General features: G+C 35.9%; 1 protein-coding gene across 4 annotated transcripts in view; it reads right to left on the bottom strand.

The window, feature by feature from the left end:
- Positions 1 to 2,738: 2,738 nt before the first annotated feature.
- The window catches only part of LOC116173483 (low-density lipoprotein receptor class A domain-containing protein 4-like), a 66,964-nt gene continuing 45,850 nt past the window's right edge, over positions 2,739 to 23,852 (bottom strand). For 3 of the 4 annotated variants that reach the window (XM_031490981.1, XM_031490978.1, XM_031490980.1), the window contains exons 2-3: positions 8,771 to 8,995; positions 2,739 to 4,624 (exon numbers count right to left, since the gene is read on the bottom strand). In XM_031490981.1, coding sequence (XP_031346841.1) covers positions 4,247 to 4,624; positions 8,771 to 8,995 — 603 coding nt within the window. In that variant the 3' untranslated portion in view covers positions 2,739 to 4,246. Of the gene's footprint in view, positions 4,625 to 8,770; positions 8,996 to 18,926; positions 19,424 to 23,852 lie in introns of those variants that run through there. The other variant, XM_031490977.1, reaches the window with a different exon arrangement.

Genomic DNA, 23,852 nt, shown 5'->3' with positions numbered 1-23,852 from the left:
CAAACCTGAAGGGCTCGTGTGGTTTACAAAAGGGTCCCTAACGGAAAGGGGAACGTGCAGGCTCCGTGAAGTAGGCTCGCCATTCTAAGTACATTTTTTTTTTGTTAATTGTAAAGCTTAGTACTTCATTTGTGACCGTATGTGAAATCGAAAATAATTCAACATACCTTTTCGTTAGAGAGGGAGAGGCATTTGAAAATGGCGAGCCAACTTCACACATGGCTCGCCACTTGAAAGTATAAATAATGAAGTTGTGTGCAATTATTAGTACCTTAAGAGAGGTATTTTGTGACGTTTATAAATCAGCATACACAGTCCGTTACTCTTTGGTTAAAGATATATTATAATTTGAGAATGTTTATGTTTAGAATCGTACATGCAGCTGTCACAAACGTAAATAATAATACAGACATTAATTTTGTTAATTTTAAGTAATAGGGATCGACCGAGAGCTGACATCAACGTCTCCCTTGGTCAGCAGCATAGCAACGCGTTTCAGACAGAAATTTGCACAGGTGAACCTCTGTACAGGTAAAGAGTGCAGTATAATCTTTGGTACAGGCAAAGAGTATCGTTATATACTCTTTGGTACAGGTTACCGTAAAAATCATATATGCAGTGACATTTGTCAGGTGGCCCTGAGCATATGGTCCGTCACTGTGATGCTTTGATCAGGGACAAACATCAGCTTATTGGCGACAGTTATCTGGAACCGGGGAGGGTGAAGCAACTTGGGCTAAACAGGGTCCCATTCTTTATTGAGAGAAATGGGCTCCGAACCTAGTTGCTAAAGAAATAGGGTAGGCACAATTGGCCTTTGGTGTGCCTAAGTGCTGCCTGGTCGGGCTCCCCTTATGAATAGAAGCAGATAGGTAAGGTACAGAGAGTCTTGAATCAATATAGTCATGAAAACCATCACGTCAAATTTGGCCATGGAGGCAACTAAAGGATGGACGAAGGCAATGGTGGGGTCTTCGTCGGGCCCGAGCCTACCCTAGGATTTGCTCCCTCGGTTGTCTTGTCAGGGCCAGGATAAAGATAACAAGCACGGTGTAAGTACACCGTGATAACAAGCAACTGGACTCACTCACGAAAGTGGAGGTTAGTTACCCAACACAAAAAGACGTTTTAGAAAAAGGTAATTCCACTGGACACATGCAGATAAACGCAATTACTCAATTTTCCAAATAAAGAAAAATTTCAAAATTCTCTGTTTTAACTAGTTAAAATAATAACGCCGCCGCATTGAACAGTACCTATTCTCATGCACATAAAGGGTCTATATTTGAATGGGGGCGCTTCGGAGAAATAACACCAAATCTCTCCACGAAAAAAGCGAGGGGTATTTGGTGTTAGTTCTCCGAAGCTGCACTTATGTACAAAACATACATATTATAGAAGCTGAACAGTGAACATATAATAACCCAATCTTTGTGGCAATGCGCTAAAAAGTGTAAAAAGACGTCACCCCAATTGCATATTATCTACAAGAGTTACATTCTAACAATTACACAGACCGTAGTATTTGGTATATTGTTAATTAAAGGCGACTAGGTGTTCTTCTTTCCATTATTGCCGAAGAGTATCCCTAATTGAATTTACAAACCAGAGAAATTATTAGTCGTGCAACGTGAGTGTTTAGTTGCCTATACCCGCCTGCTCTCAATAAAAAAATGCTACAAATCACAATTTAAAAACACAGGTATTGGAAAGAAAATTTAAATTCCCGCAGACTGTACAGTAGCGTTTTAGAATTTAAACACGTCAAAAGTGTTCGTAATATTCCAATTAGTAACGGCATAATCCAGCACAAAGGGTTTCATTGGCTAAACTATAGAAATGATTCAAAAGACAACCCTTCCTATGGATAATCTAGTTTACCGTATGCGCAATTACCAATATTTTGTGGCCTTTCAGCTACAACGATAAGCCTGTAAAATTGATCACGTTCTGTAAATTTTTCCAATGGATAGGAAGCCCTAACTCATTTTATTCCGTAGTTTTTTTTTAAAAAAAAGGTAATTACTGAATGTGTTCATACATATGGTGATAACAAAATTTAGGTCATGAGCTCCAATTACTCATTTCCAAGGGGCCCAACAAGCTAGTTACAAAAACAAAAGCAATTGCCTGTTACAAAAGAAGGTAAACTAAGTGTTGCTGACAACCATGCATGCTAGTTTAGTAGTTTAGTTATCTATATGTATATACACACACGTTGGTTGGATTAAAAATCATGATGCCCCAAATAATATTCTTATTGAAAGGTTTCAATTTTCCAACTATTAACGGCGCAACCCTCTACAAACAGCGCACCTAAACATCTAAAAAGAAATTGCATAAGGTACTTTCTAGTTCCTATAGATGATCTACTTTACCCGATATTGAGAAAAAAGAACGTGAAAACTAGGACATTTTCAGGGACAATTAATTTAAAAGTCGCTACCAAACACTCAAGAAATCAGGAAGGAGTGAGGGAAGTGTGAAAAATGAATATGACCTACAGTTGAAGTTGTTTTAATAATTTGCTAATACAAAAACATTTCAGTTTGTTATTTTATAATAAAATTTAATTATAATCACAAATTCTTGTTGTTATGAAGACTTCATGGTTTGGGTCTTATACGTGTAATAAAAATCTTATAATAAATAAAAAATACTACACCTATTTGTAATTTTGAAAATTGTAACATGTAAGTCCCAATGCTTGCAGTTCAACGAAAATATGTATATAATACTGTTTCAGTAGGTATGTACAAATTTTCCAAAACAAAAAAAAAATCATTACATTTTCCACTGTTAGAAGCTAATGTTACGAGATGTAGACATTACCTTACAATCTTATACAAAAATAACAGACTTTTTTGGACAAATTCACAATAACAGTTCTAAAAATTCACAGATTATTAGCGAGAAGTTGAAACGAGCCACAGAACGAGAGTTATGTAACGATATCCCATTATAATAATACACTAAATTAACGTGGAAGCCTGAACAGTCAATTACCTAATACTAGATTCAACTCCTCGCCGATTACCAGTCATATTTGCAGCTTGTTCGCACCGTCCCTCACAATTAAATTGCTAAACAAAAAAAAACAAACTGTCAATATGTAGGAAATCTTAATGTAACCTCATCTCCGATGTCTAATTAGACTGTGTTATTAGATGGTGATTTATATAATATCACAGCACAATTTTACAAGCGACATAAGTCGCGCAACGAGCACATTGCACCCAAATGAATACAATACGGTGTTAATATTGCGAGACATTCCCCAATAGATAAAATTTCATAAAGAAACATTGTTGAAAAAAGTATTTTACACGTATGTCCCAAACACCCATTCATCACATATGCTTATGTCGACTATAATTTACGATCTTTGCTACCATATACAATATGTAATATATTAATTATATAATTTAACATTTTGCTAGATTAGTCTGTAATTGATTGTACAAAATTTGAGCATCACTTTAAAGCAATATACAAAATTAAATAAGTTTAATTTACTATGTACAATAATAATTTTACACTATAAAACAAATATAAAAAATAATATAATAATATAATAGAATTAATAAATAACTTATAAATGTTAACAGATAAAAAATAAGAGATGACGTATACAATTTTAAATGCTCAAAAAAATGCTACAATCAATAACAGTTGTGATGATTATATCTGTTGGAGCTATTCTTTTGACGGCTGACTATAGATGAACACTTTTAGCACAAAGTCAGTATATTCTTAAATCCCATGTACTTACTTGATTTGGTCAATTTACTTTTTTGCACATTTTCATCCCAATTTATAAACAATATTTAAAAACAGAACAATGTTCTACTGTCATTAAAATTTTACATATAAAATTGTTGAAACAAATTGCGCCAATGCGGAAATGCCAAATACACCATTTTTTGATTTCGTAGTTAGTATATAATATCGGTTAATTAAATAATGCTGCGTGTGTAAGACAAATTTAATAATGTACATAGTACATAAAGCTAAATTATAAATACTTGGCATTTATCAGTAAAGATGTTTCAACAATAGTGTTGCGGGAATAATCACTTTTTTACATAAGATAAACACATACTATGCGTCCATTTTCACTTAACAACTGTCTTGTCTTTCGTTGCTGCGATTTAATAACGTACAATTTTTTAATTATGAGTAATATTATATGGAATAGTTTTCCCTAAAAAATTCACAAATGTCACCTAGAAGTCAAAACGTGAGGTCAGACACTCGGCTTCGGACGACCTGAGTTTTGTTGCTCGGACGTTTGTCGCGGCCGAGTCGGCACGACGACCGCCGGTAACGTCGGAGCTGGAGGTGGCTGACTTTTCTTACCAGTAAATATTTTAACAGTCCTTTGAATAAAATCAGTCTTTTGTCCGCTGGATGCAGCTTCCGGTCGTTTCGAGGTCGAGGACATCGAATGACAACGCATTACTAATGGTGCACTACCTCCTGACCAATCACTACTACCCGAACTGTTACTACCTATTGATCCTAATAAGCCCGCCGAACTTGATCTGTACGGAGGCGGCGATTCTGATTCCAGCACTGTACGATTCGGAGGAGGTTTTATGCATTTTTGATATATTTCCGATTCCTGAAACAAATAAAACATTCTCATTCAAGTGTACGCAAAACGAGTTATTTTCAATATTAAAGGAACACACTAACAAAAGTACATCACGAAATAAAACTGTTGCAAACAAAAATTCCGAAAAGAGACAATAGAAAAGGTGCTACTCAACTCCAGGACTCAGGGTTCCTAGGGCAAATCCGGATTCGGCCATGTAATGATATAGTAGTGTGACGAGTATTCCAGAAATCCCAATAGATCCCAAATATTAGTCATCGGCGATAAAGAACGAAAGCGGATGTGACATAATCTTTTCGAGACGTATGACGTGTTTGTTCGAGAACATTCTAGAAAAGCTCGGAAGTGTCCGAAAGCGTTCGACAGTCGAGAAAGAGGGGGTTTTGCTACATAAGCAAATGGAATTATGATTCAGGACAGTTCCAATTCCGACGCAGAAGTAATAAATAGTTGGCGATGTTATGACTTGTGTATACGCGAATGATAAATACCGGGTGAATCATTAGAACTGATGTCAGTTTGAATTTCGCGCGTACAATTCTAGTGTTTTTTTACGGGATAGAATTGGCGATGATATATTTTTAGTTATTTTAGTAATTCTTCTAGTCACCAGTGCCATCGCTATTTCGTTAATTTGTTGTTGTTTTTAATTTACTTTTCCAATCTGTATTATCAAACAGTTCTTTCCAAAACTACGCTGTAAATTCAAGAATTTGTTAAAGTAAGTAATTAAATAACGGTTAAATTAGACTAATGTGCATTTGTAGGTTAAAAATCCCCTTCTTGAGGATCCTCCAGTCCTGTCGAGAGCAGTTTATGGAAGGAAGAGTGTCCCGATCTTATTATTTCTTATAAAGCATTTGCCAATCATAAGAACCGAATCGTTGATCGATTTGAAAACAAGAATTGCATTTGCAAAGAAGAAAAAACAGGTCATCCATTACTAAGAAACGATGAAGTGGTTGAAGACAAAGAATGGAAGCGAGTTCCAGAAAATCAATCCGTCAGTTAAGTGCCCAAGCTGGTAAGTGGTACACGAAGAATGAATATTATACCTACTAACTTTATTTTCGAATTACAGGAGTGTCTTATGCAACTTGCCAACGAATTTTGCATAAAGATCTACGAATACATACACCCGTACCGGGTTTCTGTTCTACAGCAACTACCACGCTCTTGATTATGAGAATCGACGTAATTATTGTGATTGATTTAATAACAACGACTTATTTGTAAATTAAAAATAAATTATTACTCCTTGGAGAGTGATTCTACATACACCACTGGAATTAGGCAAATGATAATCTATTATTACCAACCTTTAAAAATTTTTGTTTTGCGGGAAATTCAAACTGTCATCAGTTCTAATGAATCACCCGGTATTATTCTAGCAGTTATAAATCAATTCGTTTAAAGACTGTAATAAAATTATTGTTAGTAAATAAATGACGTAATTAAATTTACGTTACCATAAGTTGGATTAGTGGCTGAAACCCCAACATTAAAAAAAAGGGCAAAATAAATATAAATACAGAATTGCTAGGATGCTAAAAAAATCTTTGAATAAGTGACTACTTTTGCAAAACCGACAGAAAGAGACAACCACACCCAACCACCACCAGAAAAAACTGAACGCTCGTTAGTTTTTATGTTTTCACTGAGAAATCCCATGCAAAGAACCGAATTTGATTGACTGTATCTATCTCTTATCGAGGTCGAGGTGCAAATTCCATGAAAAAGCGGTAGTTTGTTTTTATTTTCACCAACTTATACTTGAGAGAGACTGCGTTTTTTTTACTTTTCTATCGATACCAAGAGTTAGTGTTACGCGAAAGTGACAATATAAACGTATTTTTGTGCAAAAACTCCTTGGACGCGTAGTAGAAAACAAGTACACACACAAAACCTGATAGTGAAGACCATACGAAAATACGGAGTAAGTAACATAGATCATAGTGCACGAGATAAAATATCGAAAAAAATAAAAATTGAAATTTAATAGGAAAACATCAAATGTGATATATCGCAAGGACAACGGGACGATACACGAGTCTACTGCAAGCTAATGCCATTAAATTAAAACATTTTAGACACTAAGTACTCCAACCAATTAATAAGCGACAGAAAAACTCGTCCGTCGCTACCATTTAAGTTTGAACTTTTTCCCAACGAAATTGGGAAACCTTTTGAATTATTTACACAGCCTGGCTCGGATTTCTGATCAACATCCTGAAATAATCACTGATCTTTGTTCTGTTGAATAATCAATTTTGAGATCTCTGCCATACGTCAGAATTTCTTTGGTCCAAAAGTAGGCCGGTATATATGGTAGACAAAATCGCGAAACGAGATAGAGTAGTAAATTTACTGGACAGTGAGAAGGTAGATTTGATGCAAACTGGTTGCCAAATTGGCAAATCGTCCTCTGGAAATGACTCGGGAGTTTTCCTCTTTTAGACATAAACATTGAAATATCAAGACTAGACAAACCTCTAATGTGCTCCATAGTATTTCCAAATCTCTCTTTCCAGCACTGTGCACTTTGCGATTTTTAATTCGTCTTGCCATTCACGTCGATTACTTAGGTTTTTGTGTCAACCTACGAATTAATAAAAAAGACGTGTGCGTTTCCACGTTGAATGATAAAACCTCTGGACCATTTTCGTTCCAATAGTGCAGCGATACTGCGAACCAACGAACGTCCCAATCATGGCCTAATAAGAGTATGGTCTGCTATTGCGCATTAGTCGGCTGGCGTTGATGTGACGTCACGCGGTTGTGAAACGAACTGCTGCCGGCAAGACTCCCATAAGAATAAGTAAGAAAGCCTAACAATTACGGTGAAAAGTTTTCATTCATAAAGTGCTTACACCTAATTAGAGCTTATCTGCATATATCTACGTAACAAACTGTGTTGTATTACAAAAACAAAGTAGAAAGTCATTAGGTTTTAATGTAAAATATGCACAAAACATCAATTCAGACTGTTTAAAACATGAGGTTTTTCATTGGTTACTAATCGTTCGTCTTTCTGCAGAAGTCCCGCAGTTTCTCATTTTTTTAAATTTCGTTTCCGAATTCTTATATACGTCCTTACTCCAAAGTTCAAAGAGTATCGTTATATTATATGCTCTTTGCTTTAACTAAGTGGTCGAAAGCGTCGTTAGGTATCAATGTCTTGTCACATGATGCATTAAGTTTATTACTTTTCAATAAAAGCAAAATAATTTGTTGGCTTTTTTAAATCCCGTCCAGATATAAAATAATCCAATTATCGCCTATTTCAAATTCGGCGATTTCGCCTAAGAATCGGTATTTCGTTTTTAATTTGTATGCAACGTAAGCAGTCATATAAAGCGAACCTTCTTTATGAATGTTCATTGTTTCTTGAGCAAAATGAAGGTAGGTATTTCAGCAATACCTTCTTGCAATGTTGGCCCGTTAAACAAGTATTATAATTTCCGTCAAGTTTTCTAATGGCTGAGCAAAGCAGCATTCGCCGGCCCTTTGGAAGGTATATTTACCAACAAATCTTGGTGTCAAAACATATTCCGTATCGTACCTATCTACCTATTTATTATTAGGTTGTTGTATAAATCTATTAACGATCGGTTAGATCTTTGAGTGAAGGTGTAGCCATCAATCAGATGCCGATACAATTATACCCCGCTGAAAAGCAACATGTTTTGGAAATGTATAATAACTTGTATTTAGTTTTTCTATTGTTATTATTGCAACCAGACACCACACAATGGACCATTGTAATAAAGTAATATAGCTATATAATCGTATTTATCACATATGCAATGGAATATCGAAATATTAGCACATATTTATTCATATGCGCTTGTACACTATTTCAGTGTACACTATTTCAGTGTACACAACCGTTTGACATCATGCGCGACTTGTGCGAGATTTCGTTCACGGGAATAGCAGACCATACTCTTATTAGACCATGGTCCCAATCATATCGAAATATCCGGGGCTATCCGGATAATCTTCCGATTCAAACAAGATTTTGAGCCCCTCTTTATATTATATCAGAACTAGAACAACATAACAAAAATGGAACCAGAAGATTGAGGAAAAGGAGACCACAATCGGCTTAAGAAATGGTGAAGTATACTGGAAAGTTGAGTGCATATTTACCTGTTCTGAATCTCTAATGTGCAGTCTAGCGTTATTAAAAGGATGATCTTCACCATCCGGAAGCGCTATACTGGGCGGCAGGTTTATGGCAATGTCAGTATGTACAGCATGCAATCGGACTTGACGATCTCGTGTTGCTGCCAGTTCTCGGGCCGCCCCATGGCTTCGCAGCCGGTCCATGCCGCCCACCCCCGCCGCGGCGCCGGCGCTTACCACCGACAGCATCTGAAACATTATTGCCATTGTCAAAACACAAAAAATCCCTGTAACCTACTATTAAACAAAATAAACAGTTAAGCGCGAAGATTAATGAGTTGCCACCGGCGCGTGATTAATGAAGACTGAAACTGAAGAGGTAAGAGGTGGAGGTGATGCAATGTGTTTGGGTTAGGTACCATTGCATCCGCATTTCTAAATCCCACACACCTTGCAGCACTTACAAATGTATCAGTGAGCGCGATTAGAACAATAATAGAACCGAACCCATTTCATGTATGGGCTTGACGCTCGGTGTCACATTAGCAAGGTGACACACACATAACGTTTGGTGTCAAGTAGAAATGCAACAGTAGCCAGTAGGTCAGAATGTTAATTTGTCGGTGGCGTTCAAGGTGAATAAGTTTTGCATTTACGTGCACATTTTTTGCCGCGAAGGTCACTAGAATAATTTCATAATTAGGTCAATTATTCGCAATTAATATGTATTGTACATGTCTCAATAATAGACAACAATAGATAGATTGTTCCAATTACGTGCAATTCTACGCTAAACGGACATGGCGGAAATAATTTGACCAAAATAACAACCACGAAATTTAATGCGGTTTACGTATATTAATTATCGTAAAGTAGGTTGTTATTGCATTTTAAAAAGAAAATGACACTTCACTCAAATCTATATAAAGTAAGTGAAGTCATACGACACGCGCGCGTCCTAGCAACACGGTCAGTGGTTTTGTTTGACTCACGGGAAGCAAGTCTTTGTTTGGGTAACTCGTCGTCTCGGTAGCAAAATGCATGCCAAATTTATATCGAGCAGCACTAATTAGGACATCAGAAAATGTTAATTTTGGCATCGGAAATGTTAAACCGTTAATTGCACAAAGAACACCACAAACGGAATATGCAAATGAAATCAGGTTAACTCTACAACAAACATCCAACAATGGATTAACCTCAAAACCTAATGTAATCGAAGACAGTTTTACCGTACATCTTCTATGCTTCTGATAGAATTTTAAAAAAAGTACCAGCAGTATCCGCCAGCACGATTCACGAGTATTACAATTCGCATAATGTTAAAAATGTAGCAGGAGAACACAGTATGACAATAAATGATACTGTTCTGTGGTACAAACAAGAACAGACATAATGCGTCAATAAATTTGCTTTTTTCTTACGGCGCGGCTATCCTGATCCCGATTTAACAAAAAGAAACAGAAGTGCGTTCTTCAATCCTTACAAAATTAAAAAATGTATCAGGAAAACATATTACATAATATGTCAGGTGTTTCTACCCATATATGTCTTTGTTTCTGTGATCCTGATATAAGAATTAAACACAAGTACATAGTAATCGTGCATTCGTATTATCACTTATTAAATAAAAACACTTTCAGGCGAGATATACCTAAGTTGTACTTTTTTTGAAAAATATGAGGATATTACAGAAGAGGTGTTCATTCATTAAGAAATTTAGTCACATTAAGTCTATAAATTTTACACTTTCTATTTCTGCGATCCTGATCTGACAAGAATTTGGATCAGAAAAGCACGTGAGAAAGTGTTCACGTTCCTGTATTTCTGATATCCTGGGACCAAAAAAGGGCATAATAATTTTAAATCTTCGCACGTTCTTGTGATCCTGTTGCAACAATTTATAAACAAGAAATTTTTCATCACAGATACAAAATGTGTTCGCTAATCAATTTTACGCCGCCTTGCGTTTCTGTAAACCTGGCACCACCAGGGGAACATAATAGCCAATTTTCTTGAAATAGTGTAGTGACAGTTACAGTACGCGAACTACCTATAATACCAAAGGTTACTCGTTTAGAATCATTACAATCCCCAATAATTTATGGGCATATTTCCGCATTTTTTACTTCCCTGTCACTTGTTTGATAAATGACGATTACTATCTTTTATAGGTTTCTTAATATCGGTGAAGTTGACCCGATAGAGATCGCACTGTGCTCTTGTCAGTGTTATCGATCAAGGCTTACCTCGACAAAACTTGTCTCTAACTGTATGAAACGTGATATCTTTATGCTTGCCTGTACCAAACTGTAAATTGGGCCTAATTTACGCCCCTACTACGCTAGCCATACAAAAGACGTTAGTGTATTCACTATCCAGCTTCTCTTCACCGAGAATATCTATCACCTGATTTCTAAACCTTCTGCGATGCTTTATAGTTCTCCAATGCTGCTTCCCAGAGCAAGTATCTGCTCTCCTGATTGGATTTTCTGTTTTAGTACGTAGTATTTTTTAAATGGAAATTTTTTTTTTTTGGAAATTTTCTAATATACCAAATATGCCATTTCAGACTGATATAAACATCGGCCCGGTGCGACGTAAAGTGACTTGGTTCATGTATCAATGGGTACGCAAAATACCAGAGTGCGACATCAACGAAAAAAGATGGTTTTAAAAAAACCGTCCAGCCGTTTAAGAAGACTTCAGTCACAAAAACACGTACGGAAGAATTTTATGTATTAAAATTAAAAAATAATTTTTTAATTTATGAGCTATTTATTTATCTATAATTTCTTCAAGTTTAGAACGTTTTTCAAAATTTATCTCGACTGAGTACTTTAAAACATGATTACTCAGAAATTACTGCATAAATAAGTTATTGATTACCATGGGTTTTGTGGTCAAGTAGGAGACAATAATTCACCTCTGGTTCTGGTCACGTTTTGCTTAAATTCATTAATTATTTATAGGTTAATTGCTCTATGCACAGCACGATTGTTGATCATCGAAAATATAAACAAGTCTGCTCATTTTTCATGAGGGAACTTGCATCACCATAACATTTGCATATTTTCGAAAAAGAATTATGCACAAACACCTTGAAAAAGCCCAAATTAAAACATTCACTGAGCGAAAAATTCGTACTAATTAAGCGCTAATTTTTTTTAAAAACGATTTTTTTTTAATTGCTTAGCGCGACAGATTAATTTGTTAATTAATTATATTTCGGCGGTTTCGTTGCATAATTAAGTGGCGAATTTTCCAAATGTCCGACACTTTAATTGGACCGCATTACTCGAACCTTAACTTTTTTAGACAGGATGAGGTCTTCAAAGGGAAAACGTTGTAAGAGGCCCGAAAGGCTAATTTGTTTATACAATTTTAATGTCACGAATTTATCGATCGTAATTATTAACTGTAGTTTTTCAGAAAGCTGGCCGAAAAAAGTGAAACCCACCATGTAGCACCAGAAGCCGTCCGAAATTCGTTAAAATAATAATTACAACTGCAAGTGCGCCTAGGGGAAGGGAAGACGTGCCCGATAGAATGATAAGTTAAGGTGTTCGTGCAGGTGCAATGAGAAAAAGACGGCCGCGCATAGCAATCAGCAGGTGTGGGGCCGACGACCCTCGATGCGGGGGCAGCCGTTACTTGTCACGTAAAACAATTACCAATTATTATACCGTAAATAGCGCACGTAGGTACATGCACGACAGACCAAATGGCGATCAGATGGAAACCGTGAATAAAAAAGGAGAAATACAAATTTAATGCACTTTAAAAGTCTATTTGAAAAGTTCAGATAACAGTTAAACTAATGCCGGAAACAGGATAAGCGTTTGCTTTTGTTTGGATCGCTTCCTTGTTCATGGTCTGAATTGTATACGTTTTCGTTCTATAATTTTGTGATTTTGATCCCACGTGCGCGTTTGGATTCGGTTGTTCCATTCAATTTTCGACGAGATCTATTTTTTATTAATTTTAGCATGAATTTCGTACGAGGGTTGAGATCTCGCCACCGAGACCTCGCAAATTTTTCTTCCAATAAGTGCTTACACTGACACATACCCACTAACTTCTTACTTTTTGAGGTATCTCAAACACATTTCTAATAACATTGAAATAGCAGCCCTATCAAAAATTGTACTGTTGTACACATTCCATCTTGTTACATTTTTTTAAATTAAATCTCCCTCGTTAATTTAATCGGTACGTAAATAGCCACTACTGAGATGGTTCCAGAATCATTAAGGGAAGATTAATCAAAAGGAAAACTTTAGGGTGCCAAATGTTGTTCCAAAGGGCGACATTTCCCTTTTGAGAATTTCAAAGTCATACCAGCTCTGTCGCAGTTTGACGAAAACTCGTACGTTTTGAGTTTTTGACCAGGATAAGAACATCGCATAGCCATTGACGCAAATGGAGAATAATAAAGTTCACAAGATCTTGTGAGATAAATACAGATACCAATTTTATGTTCGTTTTATCAGGCTGACCTCCTGTAAGACACATTTAAAGGCGTTCAAAAGGTCAATAACTGATAGGAAGGAACACTTTGTACAAAGCATCCCGACGCACATGTGAACAAAAGTACTAAATTATGACCTTTAGTGCAGCATTTTTCATGGTTCATCTCGGACTTTGATGTATGATAGAACACATTCTCATTCCGTATGCGGTTGAAAAGCGGACTATTATGGAATGTACCTATTCAAATGGCGAAAAACTCGGGTTAAAAGTTCCCACGAAGTCTTACCACCAGCCACCAGTGAGCTCTCAAACTACGGGGTGGATCTTAGTCTGCACGAGTTTAAAGACTCCGCATCAGAGTTCGGATATAAAATACTCGAAGACTATAAAGCCCATTCTTTACTCGCTTTTAAGAGAATTTCAACAACAATTTCTAAAAGCTTCCAAAAGAATTCTAAAACCTTTAGGGGTTTTTGCGCGTGTTTAAGGGTCTGTTCGATTACAATAATTCAACGTTACGTCAGTCGACTGACCGAATAAGGAATCTAGTAAGTTCAAATTCAAAAATTGTCCACTCACGCTTCTTAATTATGTCAGTCAACTAAAATGGCGTTGAACTATCGCGCTATAACCAGTCTAGGTACTTCTTAGTGCACTTAAGTTTAAAAGTCTTCAAGAGATTTTAGTAGTCTTTAAAAATGTTCAAGGGTCCAGTTCCAGAAGCTTTCTCTCTTTAAAAACTCAGCTTTTGTGTATTTTAGAAGTCTCAAGGGATGTATAAAAAATCCTTAAGAGCTTTAGGAACGCTCACATCTAAGAAACCTTGATTATACAAAAAATGTTACAGCTGATTCCACGTTGGTCGAAAATGAATTACATTTTATGTTTAATCTAGGCGAATGGATCGCAATCGAAACCGTCGTTCATTGTTTCTAAATTACCACAGAAATCTATTTTGTTTAACTCATCCAATAAGAAATACATAACTACTTACTTAGTATAAAGAGAATTTTAAAACTATGTCGTTAATTTAATTTTTCTCGAATATGATCAAAGTGGCTCGCCCTGGTATTTTAAAGCACCCCGTATATATTTTTCAAATAAATACGATTATTAACAAAGAGCGTCGTATAAATTATCTAAAACTACGTATCGGTTACAAAATTGTCCAAAAAGGTAAATATACAGGGTGTACTATTTAAATTTTAAAATTCCGGTTAAACCGGAAGTGATAGTAGGGTACTATTTAGCGTAATTCTACCCAAGTTACAGCGATGCGCCTAGTTTGGTTTACACACTGTACATAAAAGGCTTTTTTGAAAATTAAAAAATGCGCGAAAAACGTACTTCATTTATTATAAATATTAATACATTTTAAAAAATATGAGGGGAAATGAAAAATGTAAAAAAACAAAAGAAAAAATGTTTCCACATATAGGTAATATCCATCATTTCTCCTACACCTATCTTATGCGGTTATTGAAAGATTTAAAAAAATTTAAAAAAAACTAAAAAAGCGCTTTTTCAATAAATATTCATACTTCCTATTTTTAACGAAAATTTTATTTTTGGCTTTTTAGTGCAAATTCTGTGTCCTGTTTATGAAAAGTGTCTTTTTTTGAGTTTTTTAATGTTTGTTTTTTTAGCAATTTATATTGTTACTAAAAAAAAAGAATTTTTACGGTCGTGGCCGTATACAACTAGACATACGAGGGACGAAACTACAGGCCTTGGCCTTGGCAGACAGCGAGTGACAAGTTCGTCACTGACAGACAACCAAACAAATAAGGAATTAACCATAGAAGTATTTTTAAAAAAACGCAAATTTTGTTACCTGAACACGCATGTCCCAAACTCAATTTTGAAAACGTACCTCCTACACGGACGTAATGATTTACACTCTGTAATGACTGATTATGTACGATAGTTTTGAAGCAAGCGTTTTTGGCGAGAAAAGATATCAGTTTCAAGGGATGATTTATTGGGGTTTAACTGCACCTGCATAAGCGAGACGAATTGGGGTGGGTCATTCCTTTTGAGTTGCGACTACCAGTTCCGTAATGTTATATTTCAATATCACTTAATTAATTTATATACAGGGTGTCCCATTTATCTTGAGATAGTTGATTATTGCAGAAACTAGCGGAGATATCGAAAAATGATTTATATATTAATAATATTCTTCATATGGAGGGGCTCACTTCCTTTCCAAATGTACAGGGTATTTCATTAGAGCAATATAGGGCGATATTTCTCGACAGACTAATACTACAAAATAAGTTAAAATACACAATGGGGCACTTTTTTTGGGAGAATGTGAATGTGTTATGAGAATTTCCATAAAACGCTACATATGCTTCTACTTCTTATTTATTATGGGCGGCATATTGGATTTTTACGGAATGAGGTAGAGAAATAAAAGGAATTCATTTGAATGCATCGCAATCACAGCCATCTTGATTTAACAAGATCTAGAAAGAAATGAATCTCAAAAATTTGATTTTGAAATTTTTCTTTTAAATTTATGTAAAAGTATAGTGTGACACGTAATTATTATTCTTTTTTTTGTGCTCTATTATCTCATTCCGCAAAAATCCGATATGACGTCCATCAGAAATAAGAAAGTAGTACCCCGTAACTTCTAACCTAGCGTGTTATGGAAGTGCCTCCAACAGTTTTCAAGATTTTTTAGTTCGTTCTTTTTGCATTCGGTAGCCTATAGCTCTGGGACCTCAACCAAAACGCATTAATCCATTCCACGCAATGTCATCTTTCTATCCTAAAAAATACGATTTCGGGAAAAATTTACTATAAAACTTGTCAGTCAAATGACTTGGCTCGAAAATTAAAGTACTCGGCCCCGAAGAGGACTCGTACTTCAATATTTCCTCGCCAGTAGTATGTCATTTAACATTTACCTGAATTTTATGTAATACTATTTCATTCATACAGAAGAAGTAAGAATAATGACTTACTCGAGGACTTACTCAATATAGTATGCATTTTTTTTACGCGGCATATAAAAAAGTAAAGTACATCGGGAAAAAAATCGTCTAATTTCGGTTTTTCTGGCACATCTTCGGATGTAATCGGAATCGGAGTCTTTAATCGTGCATCTTTTCTCTAACCACCAACACCTCCTTTGGTTTTGGAGATCTCTATGATAGGCATCCTTATCTTGAACACAGTGTATATGGCATGTGTTACATATAAATAAGAAAGCGTATTGCTTAGTGACAATTTTAAAATAAAAAGACAGCTTCTCAAGTGAAAAAAGGACGCATGGCTGTTTCCAATTTCTGGGTTTATGTATAGGCAAACACTCTGCAGAATATTGCCAAATTTTCGAAAAATGTTAAAGAAAGTATAGGTGTGCACTAATCTGCATTTTAAAACAATAAAAACGGTACGGTTAGAACAATCCATTATTGTAATAAAATATAGAGCGTTCCTTTTGAAATAAATAAAGTCGTGTATCAAACTCCATTTATTGGAGCAAAAATGTTGTAGCCTCATCCTGTCAAGAAATATCGACCGCCATCGCACTGTTAAGACACCCTGTATAAATACAAAATTACAAAGTGATGATTTCAACCGAAGATTAGCACGTTGTAGAGCCTATATTTTACTGGCCGTTTTCCCGACGGAATTAATGAACAAATAAAGTTATAAATAGTTAGAAAAACAGCGATTGGAACTAATACTAGAAACGAATGTTTAAAAAATGGTTTAATACAATATAAATTTTATTGGCGTTACATTTACGATAGGTATTTGTAGACAGCTGATAAGTCGGGAAACGGTCGATTATTGGGGAAAAGATACAATATATCAAAAAATGTCTATGTCTACTAGGCAGTAAGTAATAATTTTAATTATACAGGTTGGTCATCAATGGATTTTTTTAATGGAACACCCTGTACTATTCGATATTTCAATTCTTCTCTTCATTTTAAGCAAAATTTGTAAGAAGTATAATGTACCCAAATTCAATGGTTCCCGGCTAGGTTCCCGAGCTATCGAATCCGCGGGTAATCCTCGGGGTAATCTAATTATAATACACAGCACAATCGGTTCTTTTCACAGTCACAGGGTTTTCAAACGAAATTCGTGATGTCATTAATTATTAAAAAGTCACAAAAAGCGAGTTTATGATTTTGGACTTTCTGTCCGTTCGTCTGTGGACACGAGAACTCACTAACGGTTTGGAATTTTCCAATTCTGTTTTTAGCAATAGGTAGACACTCGGGTAGACAATGGTCAAGGGACTAATTGATTAAATTTTGGTCAATATTTGTCAACCGGAAGTGATTGCCACTCGTTGTCTATATTGGTGCAGTTTATTGTTCTTCATTCCATTAATTTTTAAATAGCGTTTATATTCAAAACTCCATAACCCGGAAACGATTGAATTTAAGTAAGTTATGTTTCTAATTTTGCTTAAAATTGAGAGAATTGAAATAGGGGTGTTTCCTCTAAAAAATGCAATATTGTTCCACGCCTTTATGACAGCCCAAAACTTTTTTTGATATCTTGTATGTTTTCCCGGGCAATCGACCGTTTCCAGACTTATAAACGACCCTGTGTATAATACCATATACTCTTAAAATGCACTTATTTTTCTTCATATGTTTGCCTAAGAACTAATAAATTTGGAAATTATTGCCATAAAAATTAACCGTATGTATAATATATACATTTTATTGGTGCCATTTAAGGGTTGATATGTGTAGATTCCGTAAAATAAACTTGTCTGTACCTACCTAATTTTAAACTTTATTTTTAGCAAGTTTGAACTTCATTTGGCAGTTATCGTGTTCACGGACAGACGGACACCATCGACTCCCCTATAAAGCTTGCATGTTTTGCTCTGCCTCTTAATAAAAATCGATGCTCACGAGAATTATTTTAGCGACATTGAAAGTTCTACGGTTTCCAGTATTATTCTCGATTTTTTGTTTGAAAAAATAAAATTTTCTCTGGAATGAAATGTTAACAGATTTATTCGCGCATGGTATACCGAAATGTGATTGCGGCAAGGAAATTACGAACGCGAACTTTTCAATTTTTCAGCGAGTTTGATTTCCCTTTTTATACGCGAGTATGTAAAACGCTAGATGTAATCAGGTATCACGGCTCATTAATTTTTCGTTTCGCGATATTGACTTTTGAGAAAAGTTGTGGGATTTCAGGAAGTCGACGCTTTCGTGAGAAATTGCATAATCGATAATAAGAGAAAAAAAGGCGTAAGGAAATTGATTGACTAGACTGTGAGTCAACAGCGAGGCATCCGTAAATATTTACAAACGGTACATAAAAAAAAGGTCGTACAAGTTACACACCCTAAGGGGGTCACATTGAGTTTACCAGGGTCGGGGCCGTACAGCCTACACGCGCCGCGTCCTTGGCTTGGCTCTGTCTGCCAACAGTCTGGCGCAAGTCGCCCCTTGCCTGGGGAGCACAGTCATCCTTCAAGCCCTCCGCCGTTCTTGTTGCAGGTGTACCACGCGTTTTTGTCGCCGTCGCCGACGTCTACACTTCAACTATCGACGGTGGCCCGCCACCGCATTTTTTACGAAACTCAAAATAATGACTTCCCTAATTGCGAAATACTATGAATGGTGCACCTACACTAATTTACCTAAACTATTAATATCGTTCGTGTAATTCACGGACGAATATTATTAGCAAAATTGAAATTAATTACCTTTTTATTTACGCTAAATTTATTTCGCATAACACAGAGAAACTTTCGAACGGCCCTCTTCGCGAAGCCAGAGGGCGAAGTCGGAGGCACCACTTTAACTACGGCCTGAACCATCACCAACAACAAACCGAAGTATACTAACGACAAGTGCGCGGCAAAGAACGTGACAAACGTGGGTTCGCGAGTTGTTCTGTCTAGACAGTCGCTATCATTTCCCCACCACTTCATACTCTCTGATAACAGAAACAGCCATTGTCGTAATCCCCCCATATGGCCCACTTATAATCACGACAATTCCCATATTACAGCACACCAAACTACTAATGATTTACTAATCCACTTCCCTTAATACACCTTTTTTCCGATCGTAATTGCAAAAATAATGCAGTACGCTGCTATTACATGATCAAGTCTAGACAGTCGCCTTCATACACATTTTTTTACTCGTACTGCCTGCCTTTTTCACAAACTGGAATTACCAGCACCAATGTTAATAAGTGCTACGATTATTGACGTTTTTATTACAAAACTCGCATCGTGCGTTCCGCGAATGATACGTGTGCGTTTACGCGAACTTCGCGGAATCATCAAACGCACCTGCTCAATAGAAAAGGAAACCTCCACTAATCGCGCCGCAATTGGAAATATCCCAGACGAAATGTAATTAATATAATTAACAGGAAACAGTTTCCGTAATTGCGCCAACAAACAAAAACGCGCGCGTTATCAGCGCCGTGATAAGCGAATTTGCTACTCCCAAGCGGGATCGCGTCACGTCTGGCATATTTTTAATTACCCAATACTGGTCACGTCCATCCATTAATATTTATAGTTTTTTTTTCCAAAAGAGGATGTAGATAACGGTTCGACGGTGTAAACTTTGTTTTCCTTATTCATATGCAAAAATTGGAGAATTAATTAAAGCGCGCCCGGTTAATCTAATTAACATTTTTACAATTGCCAGAGACGACAATGGCAGGTCTTTTCGTCGTGCGAATTACCTACGCTTGAAACTGTGCCACGTGATTTACGAGTTACTTATTCAAATCGAGCACGCAGACACCCCCTTTCAAGGTGAGGCTAGCGCGTGAATTTGCACCCCAAAGTTGGGCGATTGCAAGAACCGTTTGCTGGCTATTTTTTGTGATCAAAATAACTTTGCACCTTTTAATAAATCAGATCTCGGAAAATTAAGTTAATTTTTATCGAACGTCTTGCATTTCATCCTCCCGCCCCTCTTAACAAGTTAAAATGACACGTGTGATATCAGGTGTTACCAGCTTCGTTTCAGAACACTTCTGCCCCGGTCACTTACGTCCAGGGTAATTGGTTTAGCGAAGGTCAGACAATTGCGCCTCAAGATAAAATTGGTGCACCTCAAAGAAGTGACATTGAAATTATTCGAAATCGATTGTCGGTTAACAGAACTTTGAACCCCCAGAACTATTGTTTTCATTAAAAGTTTTTGTTCTTCAGAATTAATTATGGTTATTTTGCACATAGGTGTAGGTCTAAGAATATTTGGATTTGTTTTGCTCTATTTTGTAAAATAAAACCTATATAGGTACAGTGCTATTTTTTTAAGAAGTAGACATAGGGATTTATGTGTATTGTTTTTCCCTATGTCTACTTTTAAATGACAAAATCTGTTCTGATCATTGAAATAAAAGACTATTTATTTCAATGGTTCTGAAGGGTTCCTAATTTTATGCAACCAAATTAACTTCTTAAAACAAATAAAGATCTGGATGTCGCATTAATCTCTGGCTTCCGTAGTTTTATATTCCTTCGTATGCGATGTATCGATGTGATATTGTCAATTGGTAACAGTTTAAGGAGCGTAAGAGATTTATTTTCTGTCAAGCCAAAGCTACAATATTTAAATTAATTAATATATGACAGCCAAATGTTTGTTTAAAGTTATTTTGGATGCACTGAATTATGCGCCATTCAGAAGAGATTTTGTCTTTTAAAAGTAGACATAGGGAAAAACACTTCTATATATTTAGTCTTAGGGTTAAAGAGAGAGTAATAAATCATTGGGGTTGGAAAACGAATACACGATGGTGGATTCCGCATTAAATGTGTAGATAAGAGTCCGTGAATAGGTAATGTAGGCGAACAAGGAAGGCCCTTTGGACATCTTGTGACGGTTACTTTTATTTTAGTGTACGAATTGGATAGGTATATGAATTTTAGTTTTAGAGTATGGATGGATGTTGATTCACTTTCGTCGCCGTTAGTTTCGGGTTTATTACGTTGCGAGTTTTCTTGCAGAGGTATACAGATTAAGATGGCGCATTTGGCAGCCTAACCCTCGTCTGAAAATTATTGCTGGGAGGCCTTAATCGAGACTTTTGGGTTTTTTTAGCTTAAAGAAAGCAGAGAAATAAATGTCTTTGTGCGGCTTGCGGGATCCAACCATTTAACTACGTCGATTTGTGGATTTTTGGAACCACGCAATGCAGTAACATTTTGTTGGTGCAGTAAGCAAAGTTAATTTGTGCCATCCGCTTCTATAAGAAGGTGAGAATAGTTCTATTCTAATATTGTCTTTGGTTGGGTCGCTGTTATACAGTGCGTTTATGTTGTCGTACAGAAAATTGATTGCTCTTTTCAAATATCGTAAAAACATAATAGGAATTGCATTTGAAAAATAAAAAGTTGCATCGATTTTCGCGGTTAAACCGGAAGTGATACCGTAAGTTTCAATATGCTATAAGATAGATCGTAATGTCACATATAAAATTATTCGTATCTCGCCAAATAAAAGAGATATTGAGGGGACCCTCTTATCTCAAACGCACTGTATATTTGAAGTATATTTTATCAGTTCCGGTGGAGTCGTCGTCATGTAGGTTGTGATGCAGCTGTATGGGGGAGAAGGAACCTGAGTATCCGTTGGAAACACCCTTGAAATCGAGGTACCTATCCGTTTTCTGTCAATTGACGTTAAGCTCTTCGTTGTACGGGTGGTGCATGGGGGGGGGGGGGGGTTGACCGGGTTTGAACGTTCACATCAAATTGTTATCAAGGAATCTGTGGATTCCATTTTAGATCGTACCGAATTGGGGGGCCTAACCCTTCGTTGTTAATGATTAGAGAAGTCATCTCGTACTTCTGATAAACAAAATCGATTCACCGGTAAACAAGCTTAATGGTTTTTTTGTGCTTAGTTCGACAATTATCGATTAATCCTAGGATTAATCGATAACTATCGATAATTAAAGGTAACTTTCGATAATAATCAAATCGATAACTTTTGATGATTATCGATAGCTTTTGATAATTATTGATAACTTTTGGCAATAATCAATAACGATCGACTATCTATTAATCGATAATAAGTTAAAAGTAACAAGTTATCGATTAAGCGATAATTATTGATAAGTTATGGATTAATCGTTTTTTGCAAAGCTGATTTAAGGATTCTTGTAAGTCTACAAATAGTGGAGTTATGGCCAGAAAACCGAAAAATGAAATTTTCTAAAATGCGCTGGCGTTCATTTACTTTCAAAGATATCAAACAATAGTTTTAACAAACTCTTAGCGATTTTTTCTCAGATTTCTGATGGTGGTGGTAAAATAAAATTTGTATGACTTGTGGGTTGCGAATAAATCCCATCAACTTTCTTATTTATTATGGACGCCATATGGGATTTTTACGTCACTGGTTTTTTATTACAAAAAACTAGTAATACTAAACACTTAATAATTCATTTGGGAATCAATCTTGAAATTTACAATGTATTTCTTATGGCAGTAATTCCATGGTCATGTTGATGGTGACCATGTCAGAGAATAAACGAAAAATGTTACATAATTTCAAGAGTCACAAAAATGGAAATTAAGTACGTTATTCTATTCAAAAAATGAAATAAAACCTACTGAAAAAATTAAAAAAGTAAAACAAATGAAAATATATATTTAAACAATATGATCGAAATAAGAACATGGACAAATGAGTACATCAGAAAAAAAACATGAAAAGCAGAATATATTATAAATCGGTAATAAGACCAATTATGAAAGAAACGTTCCCAATATGTCCGAAGCATTTTTGAAACATTTCCAATACATTCTAGACACATTTTTTAATTTTCCTACACTTTTCCGAAAAATTTCTAAACGTAAATTCTAGATCCAACTCAAAAAATTTTTTAAAGTCTGCGATATGCCATCACTTGAATTAAGTCCAGTTTTAATGTGACAGGTGAATAAACTTTTCGACAATGACTCCATCGGTCACTAAAAATGCGCAAAATTCACTTTTTAAGCGTTTTACCAACCAAATTGATGCCTAAATACTGACTTTTTATCAAAGTACCCGCGGTCGGTAGCTTTCAGACTACGCGATTCAGACTAACCCAATAATACGAATTTAACACCTACAACCCGAAATCTGTACGACATTCCGTTGATGAGATCTCGAGTGATTTATAAATGACTTGTTTTCAAGTTTGTTAGTTTAGGCGTTTACGTGTAAGCTGAATAGCATCCTGGTCCCTGGAGAATACATCTCAGAGGGGCAAACAAGTTAAAGTGAACTTTCACTTTGCAAACTATTATCGCAGTTTCATATTTCAATTGCAAAATTTGTATTTAGTTTCTGCTGCAGGCTTCAGACCGTATGTAACTATTCTAAATTGTTATCAGAAATCACGAAATAAGGATAATTCAAATCGTATATGCGTATTTTGCATCACCTCGTCCTGTGTACATGGAAATCACTGATAAATCATTCGCGTTCGCGCGAGTGGCTAAAGCGCATTGTGACCGGACTGGTAGATAGTAACTTTTTTAAGTTGGAAGTTGGGTAACTTTTTCTAATACCACTTTCAAACACTGTATGAAAACAATAAAGTACCAAAATAAAGAACGAAGATTTGCTTGGCAACTTTTAAGAATGAAAAATTATCAGAAACG

Source organism: Photinus pyralis, unplaced genomic scaffold, assembly GCF_008802855.1.
Source record: "Photinus pyralis isolate 1611_PpyrPB1 unplaced genomic scaffold, Ppyr1.3 Ppyr1.4_LG6, whole genome shotgun sequence".
NCBI classification, from domain to species: Eukaryota; Metazoa; Arthropoda; class Insecta; order Coleoptera; family Lampyridae; genus Photinus; species Photinus pyralis.
The sequence above is the reverse complement of the archived record's forward strand: the minus strand, read 5'-3'. Positions and strand labels throughout refer to the sequence as shown.